The sequence below is a fragment of the Anarhichas minor genome, unplaced genomic scaffold (genome assembly GCF_050575085.1).
Source record: "Anarhichas minor isolate MPS153535 unplaced genomic scaffold, ASM5057508v1 ptg000009l, whole genome shotgun sequence".
Classification (NCBI taxonomy): Eukaryota; Metazoa; Chordata; class Actinopteri; order Perciformes; family Anarhichadidae; genus Anarhichas; species Anarhichas minor.
This window is the reverse complement of record NW_027466455.1, coordinates 5,200,910-5,213,322: the sequence shown is the minus strand read 5'-3', so window position 1 is coordinate 5,213,322 and position 12,413 is coordinate 5,200,910. Positions and strand designations below refer to the sequence as shown.

Here is a 12,413-nt window from a genome sequence, read left to right as displayed (position 1 = left end):
CCTGATTTTATGAGAATATTGTCTTCTTATTTTATGGATGCTACCCATGTTGATAGATCATCTTCACCTGTATCTCTGTCATCAGACTCTGAGTTTGTTGCTCTACCTATTGATTGCTGGATTGATGATAGCCCAAGGCCACTGAGCCCTCAAACTGTGGAGTCAGAGGAGGAATTAGGTTTTTGTTCTGAAGGTACTGAACTTTTGAGTCATGTGACGTCTTATTTATTACCTTTATTACCTGGTCAGTCTTCATTATTACCTAACAAAGGGCCATTGGCGGAGTCATCATTATTAATTCAAAGTAGTGAGACAAATGTCAATCCTAACTGTCAAAAAATGACAGGACTGCAATCAGAAGTTTTGTCATATGAAAGGATGCAGCGTGGATATGAAGCTGAAAGTATCTCAACTTTACAAACCACGGTTTGTGAGGAAGACTTCCAGAAAGACTTTCTTGTGAAACCATCACCAGTTCAAGATGCAAAAAGAAAGGAGACAAAGATCCTACACATCAGTTCTGGAGAATTAAAGAAGAAGACAGTCTCACGAAGGGTAAGACTGAGAGCATGACAAGCAAGCAAATACTCCCTTTTGTTTTGGACAAATTCATTAACATGTCACTTGGATAAAGCAAATAACTGCTTTGATGAACTAATAACAAAATGGTGTGCAGTTGCATCAAATGCGTCTGGAATTTGTACGAAATGTCCTTCAGTTCTTATCTATTTGTCTGATCTCCTTTTAAAGTGGCATGCCATGGCTTCACAATAGTGTTCTAAACTTAAATGAGATATTGGCTGTATCGAAAATAATCATTGCACAGTGATGCTAACCTGGTGAAATGTTGAGGTCATTTTAATGGTGCATACTAACATGTACACAGATTTTTAATTTTTTTAAACTTATTTAGATCATATTCCCTTGCAGGCTCCTGCTGAGACACCAGAGGAAACACAGTTTCAAACAGACGTTAAGGTGTATGACCCAAACTCATTCACAACCCACAGAACTGTTACTCCAATTCTACCTGCATTTGAGAATACATCATGTTTAAAGTTGGGCTTATCACAAGGGCACCCAGAGTGGGAGTTCTCCCGTAACAAAGCACAGCCCAGTGAGCTTTTTTCACCCATGTCAATTCGGTTTTTGGTACCACCAGATTATGAAGCCGTATTTTCAGGACACCAAACACTGAGAGTTTCTCAATGCAGCCAAGCCTCTTTGAATGATTTGAGTCCAGTGTCTCCAGTGTTCAGTGACTCAATGTCAGCTCAGATTGTGACTGATGCCACCACCAAAGGAGAGTCTGAAAGTTCTAAAGACTTGGAATTTTTACCAGACTTTAACAGAGTCCTCTCTGAATTTGAATCAGAGGATCCAAAGGTCGTACCAACGGAACTCAATAAAAGATTGGAATCTCCACAGCACTCTGACTCAGATGTGGAGTTCTTCGAGTGCAGACAAGCCTTCTATGACTTCTCTGAACCAGAAGAAGTGAAACTGGAACATGAGATTACCTATCATATTTCTGAACCCCCGTCCCCAATGCCTGGGAGTAGCTCTGATGGTGGCTTCCTGAAAGGAAGCCCTCAGTACACTGCTCACCCTTTCCTCCAAGTGGAAGATTACAAGCGCTTCTCTTCTAGCAGTGAAAGTCTCAGTGAATTTGCTTGTGATTCGGATGGTTCACGGGAGTGTCAAACAGACGGCAAACTCCCGTTGTGTGAGGAGCTGCCTTCCAGAGACCAGGCAGGGTATTACGATGATGATGACTTCCTGGGAAGGGTAAGGGGTTGGTGTTGAGCATGAGCAGAGTGCTGCACTCAGAAGATAAACTACGCAAATTGGCACTTAACCTTAATGAGGCTGATGAGTGCTTTTGTGTGCATGAGTTCCTACACTTTCAAGGAAATAACAAAAAATTAACAATGTGATGATTTGCTGTGTCATCAGTAGGTGAAAAAGCTGTTGCCATTGGTGGTGTGATGTATTTGCAGTTCCTAATTTTTAAGTCAGCATTGGTGACATTTACAAGCTGCTAAACAGAACTTCATTTATAATATATAATTCTGCGTTCACACTTGCACCTGTTTGCATACTTTGATTTCTGCTTGCTGTTGTTACCATCAGTGTGCGAAAATATACATTTGACAATCAGAGTGTCCATTGCTGTGCCATTTGAAAATTAGAGTAGATGTTCTTCAGCCACACATACTTCAAAGTTTAACGGAAAGGAAAATAACAGTATATTGTTACCTGGCATATTTCCCATAAATGTTATTGTTGTGACTCTGTGGGTCATGCTAACGTTGCACTTGCCAAGTCCATTGTAGAGATTTGGGATAACAAGGATTAAAAAACAAACAATGGGTGCACAAGCCTCCTACAGCTTTTCAAATTATTTTTACATGTGGAATTTCAAGCGCTTGTCTGACTCTAAGTAAACACAAAAAGTAGCACACTGGGATAGTCATGTTGGCTAACTGCATAGGGGTCTACCTCCTGGGAGGTTTTTTGCCTCCCGTCCAGAGTTGTGCAAACCCAGCCTGCACCCACAAAGCTGAGAGCTGGAACCAATCCATTATCCTCAATTATCTCTAAATAAATTCCAACTTGTGACCTGACCCACAATCAGATATACTATAAGCTTGGCAGTACAGGCAAAAGCTATAGGGTTGGACAACAGCCTGTGGATTGGAGAGGCAACCTCTTCAGGTTTTCAATGGATAATGTTGTGTCTCCACCTGCTCAGACCATGATGTGAAGTTTATACTCAGATCATTTTGCAAATTGAATTGTTTATGTGCATTTGACTCTAAACATGGAAGGGAGTAGCAGGACTGCGAAGTTTAAATGTATTATCCGGCCTATAGTGTAGTTTTCTGAAGTATATCTGGTACCAGTATCCTTGTTAGTAGCTGCGGCATCAGCGATCTTTTTACTCTCTGTGGCACTGTTCTGCTTATCATCTATTATTGTTTTTAAATGCAAAAAACCTTCACAACATAGATCAAGATGAAATAATTATCACCCAATTTAAATGAGACATTTCCCCAAATTGGACATTTTTTTGGGGGGATAGATCTCAAGGGGTCTGAGACATCCTGTATTTCGCGCACTGGTTCCCATCCTTGCACGTTTATTTAATTTGAATGTCTTTTGTATAACTGTGCCTTCTCTTCATCTCACATCACTATTGTGTACAGCCATACATTTTTTCATTCCATTTGTCTGTACATGAACCTTTTTGGCAAGGGAATCATAAAAAGTGAGGTTCAGAGAAAAGAAGGAACAGCTGCTGTCTGCAGCAGTGTGCTGTAGCACTGTGTAGACCTGATACATTGACCCATGCTGGTTGTGTGCACTCTCCCAGGAGATAGCAGAGGAAATAGGGTTGCTGTCTTCTGATAGCTCAGAGGAGGAGGTGCTGACCACCAGGGTGGTCCGACGCAGAGTTATCATTCAGGTAAACAAGCATCAGCTGCTGCAGCTGTGCAGCCCCAGTGCACTGTGGAGTGGTGCAGGGTTTGTGGGAAGCAGCGGTTTAGTGCTTGTTGGTGTTTTTTTTATACTTGACTCACCAGTTAATTATATCATACTGAATGTCGCATACTTGCTTGGCACAAACGTTACATTCTGCAATGCAAAAAGTACAATTTGTGGAAAGTGGCCTTTAAATGACATTTAGGGTGTTTTTGTTCATTTGTGTCTGCACACTCAGCTGCTTTCGTTTTTGTTTTACATTTTTTCATGTCTATGTCATTTTCTACTGGAAGGCAGCAATGTGAGAAACCACTTTTGACAAATTTAAATATATATATCTTTTTTTTTACAAAAAACAAAACAAATCTATGATCAGAATGATTTGAATGATTCTACAGTTGCATCAAAGTTACACCCATAGGGGCTTTAAACTAGATCGGGTGGTGTTAGTCATGTACGGGTGCTTTATACCACATGTTGTTTGAAATACTTTCTCTGATGCAAATAACGTGTTGGTTCCTCCCCTCTGCGCACTAACATGTGAACTGATGGTATGTGCTTTGTCTTTTTACAGGCGGATAACCTACCAGATATCCCCCCACACACTGTCACAGAGGAGAAGTACACAGATGAGCATGGCAACATGGTCGTTAAGAAAGTAAGCTTTCATTCAAAGATGTCCCGCATATCCAGCATTCACACTTATAATCACAGTGCTATTCCTTGGCCTGCATGATGAAAGATGTTTACCAGTTTACAGTTTTTACAGCAAAGTGATTCCCTCCCTGTTTCGTCCACCAGATCACTCGGAAGGTGATTCATAAATATGTGTCAGCAGACGGCATGGAGACACAGGAAGTGACCATTGAGGGCTCACGCCAGGAGACAGTGCAGATTGAGGAGGGAGACACTGTCTCCAGGGTGGTGAAGAGAACCGTGATTCATAGTGAGGGAGATCAAAAAGAGGTTAGGGTCATCTACAGCACCACTTTAATCATGGCTGCATTACTGGGTTTCCATTATGTGACCTAAACATAATCTGTGTAGTTTATGAAAATCATTTTTTGCTAATAATCCTTGTCAGTGTGTTAGTAAGCCTGCATCTAGTATTTTTTATATTTTGGTCATGAAGAGAGTTCTTTTGCCGCATTCAAAAGTTGTATTAAGTTTGAAAATACCTACTTCTGACTAAAAACACTCGATAAAACATAAAAGTACTCGGTATATTCTATAGTACGTAACCGTCGTTTGACATCTTCTCGTGTTCTCTCTAGTTGACCTTTTCGGAGCCCCTGGCCCTGGGAGCCGCCACAGCATCAGAGTTTGAGGTGGAGCCAGTGCAAGGTCGAAAGGTCAGCAAGGTTGTCAAGAAAACGGTTGTGAGAGGCGAGAGGATGGAGAAGCAGACGGGAGACCCCTCACTGGCTGCAGACCTCCCCTCAGCCAGACAGGACTTTGAGAAGGTCAGTGTTTCCAAAAATGAATTCTATGAAAAGACGATTGACAACATGTACTGCTGTATGTGTTTTGGAGATGATCTACTGGTCATGAGAGGAAATACAAAAATGTGGAGGTGTTGATGGTCATGATACCAAAATCACAGTCTAGTGCTTTCACTAGATGCTACTATGTTTTGTGATATCTTGTCAGTAATTACAGATCTTTATGTCAGATTACTAGTGTCTCTTCTCTATCCTCCTTCTGATCCGTCTCTCCTCCCTCGTTCTTTCCCCTCCAGGCATTGAGTTATGCGGGAGGCTTTGGGAAAGTGCTCCTGCCTCATGTAGTAGAGAAAGAGATTGTGCAGGACGACGGTTCTGTGGTTAAAAGGTCGGACAGCAGCATGGGAATGTGTAGAATTGACCACAGTGTACAGTTAGCAGAGCTTAACCTTGGACGCATGGCGTGATTGCACTCTTTCTTCTCCCCTCTAATGTTACAGTCCAAACTCTGATTTTGATTTGTACATGGCAGAGTAAGTGGCAATTAGAAGACAATGTTTTACAACCAGGGTATTATTGTAGTTTTAATTTAACTCACCAGCCCTTTTGCTGAGATCTGGGTGTTGCTGCTTCATCATGTCTCAATCAAAAAGTTTGCAAATGCAATCTTTTCATAACTGATAACTAGCAAAACTTTGAAACGGTTGAAGTATTGAATTTAGACAAGGTTGTGTGATTTGTGTTGAAGTTCTGACGTACCTGTTTGCAGACATTGGAAACGTAAACTGGTCACATGTAAAAAGTCTCCTTTCATCTTCTGAATATGACAAACTCAGTTCAAATGCTTTTTAGGTTACTGTAGCATGGAAACAGGCCACTGGGGGAGCATGTGATTATATCAAATCTGTCTTCGTTTTTTATTGTACATGAAAGGAAAATGTAATGTTTATTTGATTTAATGATATCGTTTAATATTGGCAGTGGATGTAGCGTGACTCTTCTATCTTGTTCTTGCAGAAGCCAGATGCGTAAGTCGCGAACCCAGAAGAGGACTGTGGTGAGGGATGGCCAGGGGAAGCACGTGCACCTGGAGCGTCTGGATGACAACCCGGACGCCCTGCAGCCCGACGCACTGCAGCAGCACCTGCACCAACTGCTCCAACGCTACTGTGAGGACGACCAGGAGGAGGAGGAGGAGGAGGAGGAGGAGGAGGAGAGCTTTGACTGAGCTGCTGCTTCCACTGACCTTCCTTCTACATCTTCCCCTGAAGCCTTTGGTGACGTACGCTTCCTCTGATCAAGATGTCCCAGGTCCCCCTCTTGTTGTCCTCACCAATCACTGGATTCAGTTTTTTCTTTCTTCTTCTTTCTGTTGAAAAATGGAACAGTCTTTTTGTGCTGTGACACTCTTCCTTCCTTCCTTCACATTGTGTTTCATTTGCTCTTTTTGTGACCAAAGATGGAACCCTTCATTGTTGTCGGATGATGATTTTTGGCTGCTGTGGTGTGATGATGGTACGAAGCACCAAAGGTGGATCAAAGTCAAAAGGGGGCATCTTGGACGTTTGGCCTCATGCACAGGTCTCTTCTTGAAGAAACATTTGTACATAGAGGAGATAAGAAAGTCATGCTTGGACTCGGGAATTCAAAGCATTTAATAGATTCACCCGCCTAAACCTGCTGTACATGCACCGATTCAGCTGGAGAATGGCCACCGTACAGATGAGATTAATGTTACAGAGAGAATCAATTGGGAGGAGTGAATGTGCGCATCACCATGGACTCTTGATACAGCCAAACAACACCCTGCTGATCTGTTTACAAAGGCAGTGTGATCACGCCTTTTGTCTTCCCACGACGCGTCTGTTTTTGTTTTTGTCTTTCTAATGTGTGTTGTGCATTCACATTTATCTGTCACAGAGCTGCCACTGTGTGTGTGTATATATACAGTGTGTCTACTGAGAAAGAAAGTAGAGATGAGGGATGTTTTGATGCAGATCGAGCACTTACCCTCGCTGTCGTCCGTGTGTCATCCTCCACCTTCACATGCTGCTTCTCCTCACCTCATACTGCAGCGATGCTCATGCAACTGTCCTCCATCAAGCCTTCTAAAGGAACCAGTTGGTTAGGTTTTTTTTCTTATCAACAAATCCCAAATGTAGAGCCAGACCAACAATGAATCGGCCTACGAACAGCTATTGTGTGTGTATCAAAGCCTGATATATCTTCCTTCTCTGTGCCATAGTGTTTTGGGGGAAGACTCAAAGTCAGGATATCTCTGCGTCTGCTTTATGGAACTCTATGGACGGGCAATTTAGTTTCTAAAATTCTCATTTTCACCCTTTAATGTCATAAAACATCTTGTGTCTCATCATCAGTTTTCATAATTTACAGTTTCCTTTTTTATCCTGCATCACGGCCCATTTAAGAGAGAATGAGAGTCTTTGTTTAGAAGATTCTAGCTTGTCATTTCTGCCTGTTGTCTTTCATCAATTACCACATTTAACATTTTCTGGTAGCTAAAGTTCTCTGTGAACATGTGTAATGCTGCAAATCAATCGCTGTGTCAGCCAGAAACTATGCTTTGATGTGAGCTTAAATTATCACATTTACAGTTTCCCGCTAATACATTTAGGCTGCTTAATTATTTCAGCAAATTATGAGGCTTTCTCATCATAATCTTAATCTTCAATAATTACCAAACAACCACTTTACTAAAAAGTGACATCGCTTTATCTGATGCTAGAGAGGGAGGGCATCCTATTTCAAGGAGCTAGCATGAGTGCTGTCATTCATTATAAGTCAATCCATATACACCGTCCTGCTGTCCAGAGCACTAAATGTGATCCGAAACAGTCCCTAAGAAACGCCCTATTTCCTCCTGTTTGAGTAACTACAGTGACCAGCAGGAAATTACTCTCTAAAAATAATGAAAGTATATATTTGTGAGCCATTTTGAAAGATTTACATCTTCAGTAGGAACCGTTGGGTTTGGGGCTGAGGGGCACTGATAGGTCAGGGAGTACTGAGAGACGGACTAACACATTGTTGGTTTTGGTCTTTTCATGGAGTTTGTTGACAATAATAAAATATGGAATAACATCAGACTTATCCTTTAAGTTTTTAGAAACCACACATAACATGGAGATGTTCTCACTGCTATCAAAGGATTGACACATCAACTTAAGATCCAAGTAAAGTCGGACTTCCACTGACATCAGTCATCACATAGACTTCTACTTATTTATTTATTGCCGTCCATTTGTGATCCCTGTATAGTCCAGCGGTTGAAGCTGAGAGTGGTGTGTATGTTTGGGTGTGTTTGAATGTGTTCTGCAGCTAAAAGTCAAGACAAATGAATATTTGTTTTCTCTTTGCCATCAAAGACAAACAGCTGGTTGAATTGTGTACAGGCTGATGTTAATCTACAGTTGTAACAATACGATCCTCACGTTGCCGTTTACTTTTTGTCTAATCCGATGGAAGAATAAAAGAAATGTCAAAAAGAGACCACTGATTTGATAAATGAGCATCTTGTTTCCATGGTAATAAGAATATATACATATTAGCAGTGCAAATATCTATGCGGGCATGTATGACTTTATTGAATTACTACTAAAAAACAAACCTGAAACGCTAACAAGGCATAGCAGCTGCAGTGTGTACATGGCAGAAGAATAAAACTGTACATGAGTCAAACATGGAGTGATGTCATTCTTTCTGACGGCAGCTGGAGGGAGTAATGCTGATTGGTGGCGTCCATACTTTTGGACAGTCCAATAATAATAATAATGACGGCTAATAAGGGAGAAACTTGGACAGATTTGTCCATGAAGCTTAGTCCAAGTGACAAAGAGTTTCAGCAGAACTAGACAAAACAACCCAGACATCTCAGAGTAAAAACACCAGTGACTCATTTAGTAAATATATTAGTACGCATTATATTAAGAGGTAATATTCATATGAATAAGTCTTCTCTGGGGCATTTTTTTAATTTATTCATAACCCTAGACTGAAGTGGATGTAGTCACCTTTAGTCCCCCGTTGGTTTGTGGACTACCATTTCAAAGTCTAGTTTTTTGGAGGCAGAAATGACCATATTTGGACGAAAGCGTGGAGCTGGGAAAGAGCGAGGCCCCTCGGGGGCCAGGTACCATTAGCAAGCTTGGTTAGCAAGGTGCATCCGTAATACACATAAACTGGGATAATATTTGGGATGCTCAAAACAAGCTGGTTTGTACTGACCAGAAAAAGTTTACATCCGACTCCTTTTAGTACAACAAGCAAAGCTAAAAAGTCACGTATGGTGATGTGTATATATATACACACACACACACACACACACACATATATATATGTATACACACACACACACACACACACACACACACACATATATATATGTATACACACACACACACACACATACATATACAAACACACAGTAAGGGGAAAAGAAGACAAAATGAAACAAGTCCAAACCAAGTCTTTCGGCATATATCACACTTTTTATTTGATATTTCTTAAACATACATCAGGCTTGTCCCTTCATGGTAACATTACTTTGTATACCAGTGTCCCATCACCCATTTCAATGCATCTTAGAAAGATAAAAACAGAGTGTGCTGTGTGAGGGACAAATGTCATTAACAAAAGAATGCAAACCGTTTGAGGCAAAAAATTAGAAATTTCCTTTACACAAATAATCTTCAGTGAACACCCTGTGACTTTATCTTCAAACGTTCCCCGTGCTTTTCTGGAATTTAATTTCCCATTTGTTTTTTATTCACAGCACCCTAACCTGAAGTGTTTTAAATATGGACCTTAAGATATGAATCTGCAAGTGATGCAAACAAATCCCCTGTGAGGATTAAATAGCACAATAGAGTAACATAACAAGAACTCAAATGGTGATTTCCTGCCTAGAAATTCTGGCTAAAAATGGAATTCCCTCATTATAAAAAATGAATGGCTAACTTGGTGCGGTAAACATTGGCATACACCAGTCGGACATAGAATAAAGGTGGGACTCAATCAAGGAGGAAAGGGCTTAAAGGAAAGCATTAATTATGACAAGAGGAAGGACAGGCATCAACATCACAATATCAAAAGTAAACAAGAAATTAGCTGATACAAATCACATCATTAGTTCCTTACTGTATGAAAACATGATTAGACTGGAAGAGTCACAGAATTGTATGCATGTAGTCTACACATTCCATCATAAGAGACTCTTCCCTGTGATGATGGAGGTCCAAAGTAAAACATGTTTTAATTGATTTTCCCTTATAAAACATGAAGTTAAAATTCCTAAAAATTGCCAGTGGCAAACCAGAAAACAGATTTGTAAAATGAGCTGACTCAGTTCATATGGATACTGCTAAAGATTAAGCAAAGAGAGAGCAATTCACATCAATTACCAAAACGTATACATCACCAAAACAAAAGCAAGCTTGTGGCCGACCTTTAATACATGGCAATTCTAAAAGGAGTAAAAAGCAGATATGTGATATATTGGTCATTGTGCCAAAAGGCGAAAACATCACAACAGCTCAATATGTGCACTATTTAAATGAAAACTGTCAATACATGATGTCTGGAAGTTACACACATTTCAGCAGGCAGTTAAAAATGAATTAACGGGAACAACTGGCTCCTCTGAAAACCACTTCTGTTTAAAACATACTGATCCAAAACACGCCATGATGAACACCACACACTCTCACTACCAAGTTTTCGCCTCGTTTTTTGTTTTTGTTTTTAACATGTACAATAATCTTCAGTCCAGCAGCGACAATATGTAAACAACACACAGAGAGGGCGGAGCTCTAGCTAGTGTGGACAGGGATTGGCTGAGGGATTTGATGGACACTCGGTAGGCGGGGCCTGTTTGTCTGACTGTTGTAGGCTGTAGGGTGTCTGTCATCAGAGATGGTCCTCTCAACTGAAACACACATCACACGTGGATTAATACAAGATAAAAAAGCAACTCAAGAAAATAAACATGACATTTGAATTACTACATGTTTGTTTTCAAAGTCAAATATTTTGTACTTTCCTTTTGCTTGTAAATACTTTTTAGAAATTGGAATGTCTCATTTTTCCACAACGGGGGTCATTAAACTGGACTTAATATAATGAAGTACTTAAGTTAAATTGAAGGTTAAGATGAAAGGTTTGACTTTAAGGATGGCAGGAGAAGCCAAGGCTGCAATAACTTTTATGACCACAATTTTTTATTTTATGCAATCAATGAGGCATGTGCAATATGGTTGAAAGCTTCACAATAGGCAAGTAAGTGGACCTTGAGTTTTGTAAACTGTTTGTTCCAAAGTAAGGAATGAACTGTCAAGCTCTTAAGTTAAGTCAACATTTAGTATAAATACTGATTATTTCTTGTAGTTCGAAGCTGAGTGCGATCGCTACTATCACGAAAACTACTACTTCATATTTTGCGCCAATTGATATGTTTGCAATCCATATTCTTGGTGCCTTAAAAATGATATTCACTACATATTTCTGGTGCCCCGTGTATTTAAGTCGCCTTTAACACATTCATGCGAAAGCTTAAATAGCAAATGAAAACAAGTAGATCAGGCAAAATATAGATAAAATAACAAAAGCAATAAATATATGTGTAAAAAAATATTAGATTTTATTGTAAAAAACAAAAGTGCAGCCAACAGAATCCTATTGACCAAAGAAACACTTCAGACAGGAAAGTAATGGAGGTGAAGAACAGAGAGGCTGACAGGGCCGGAGGCTGTGAGCTTACTTGGCGGGCACGGTGGGTGAGCCGGAGCGGTGGAAGTGGATGTTCTGCCACTTGCTGTCGCGGCGGTGCCAGATACGGGTCTCCTCTGACTGCATGGTGCGAGGTATGCCGTTGCCGTCGATGTACTGGGTGAGGCGGATGTAGGCGATGCAGGCCGCCTCGTCCCCGATCAGGTGGACGTGGGGGTTGAGCAGGATGGTGTGGATGGGCTGCTTCCCCTTGGATAGAGCTGCAGAGGATGGAGATCACAGTCAAACTCTATTCAGACTTAATGTGACAGCTCATCAGACCAGGGCTCAACAATAAGGATGGAAATAGCTAAGAAGTGAGCCATCTGGTTTCTTTCTCATCCCTCAGTTGCATGTACACAGCACTGATTGGGCTCTCGGGAGGAGAATAGAATAGAATAGAAATATACTTTATTCATCCCCAAGGGGAAATTTGTCTGTGGCAGCAGCAAACAAGGTTACACAGTATTAAACAGAAGGTGTTGGTATAGACAAAGTTCACGAGGTGAAGCGCAAGCGAGCATTTCAATTATCCTGGTTAAAGAAGTTTAGCTGGGTGGAGTTGGAGGATGTGGGCAAAAACCCTTATTAATTAACTTAAATAAAGATTAAACATGAAAATGAACTTTGGTCTTTGTTGTTATTTGATGACTGCTAATGAATAAATCGAATTGCATAGGGGCAAGTCAAAATCTGAGTTAT

General features: G+C 40.6%; 2 protein-coding genes across 9 annotated transcripts in view; one reads left to right on the top strand and one right to left on the bottom strand.

Moving 5' to 3' along the window:
* The window catches only part of ank2b (ankyrin 2b, neuronal), a 78,865-nt gene extending 72,709 nt beyond the window's left edge, over nt 1–6,156 (top strand). Inside the window, exons 49-54 of the mRNA XM_076086871.1 lie at nt 3,377–3,469; nt 4,061–4,144; nt 4,288–4,452; nt 4,761–4,949; nt 5,225–5,316; nt 5,946–6,156. Of these exons, the coding sequence (XP_075942986.1) occupies nt 3,377–3,469; nt 4,061–4,144; nt 4,288–4,452; nt 4,761–4,949; nt 5,225–5,316; nt 5,946–6,156 (834 nt within the window). The remainder of the gene's footprint in view (nt 1–3,376; nt 3,470–4,060; nt 4,145–4,287; nt 4,453–4,760; nt 4,950–5,224; nt 5,317–5,945) is intronic.
* A 3,260-nt stretch (nt 6,157–9,416) lies between these two features.
* Nucleotides 9,417–12,413, bottom strand: part of camk2d1 (calcium/calmodulin-dependent protein kinase (CaM kinase) II delta 1) — a 94,625-nt gene continuing 91,628 nt past the window's right edge. For 4 of the 8 annotated variants that reach the window (XM_076087193.1, XM_076087196.1, XM_076087192.1 and 1 more), the window contains exons 17-18: nt 11,704–11,932; nt 9,417–10,872 (exon numbers count right to left, since the gene is read on the bottom strand). In XM_076087193.1, coding sequence (XP_075943308.1) covers nt 10,869–10,872; nt 11,704–11,932 — 233 coding nt within the window. In that variant the 3' untranslated portion in view covers nt 9,417–10,868. Of the gene's footprint in view, nt 10,873–11,699; nt 11,933–12,413 lie in introns of those variants that run through there. The other 4 variants (XM_076087197.1, XM_076087200.1, XM_076087198.1 and 1 more) reach the window with 1 other exon arrangement.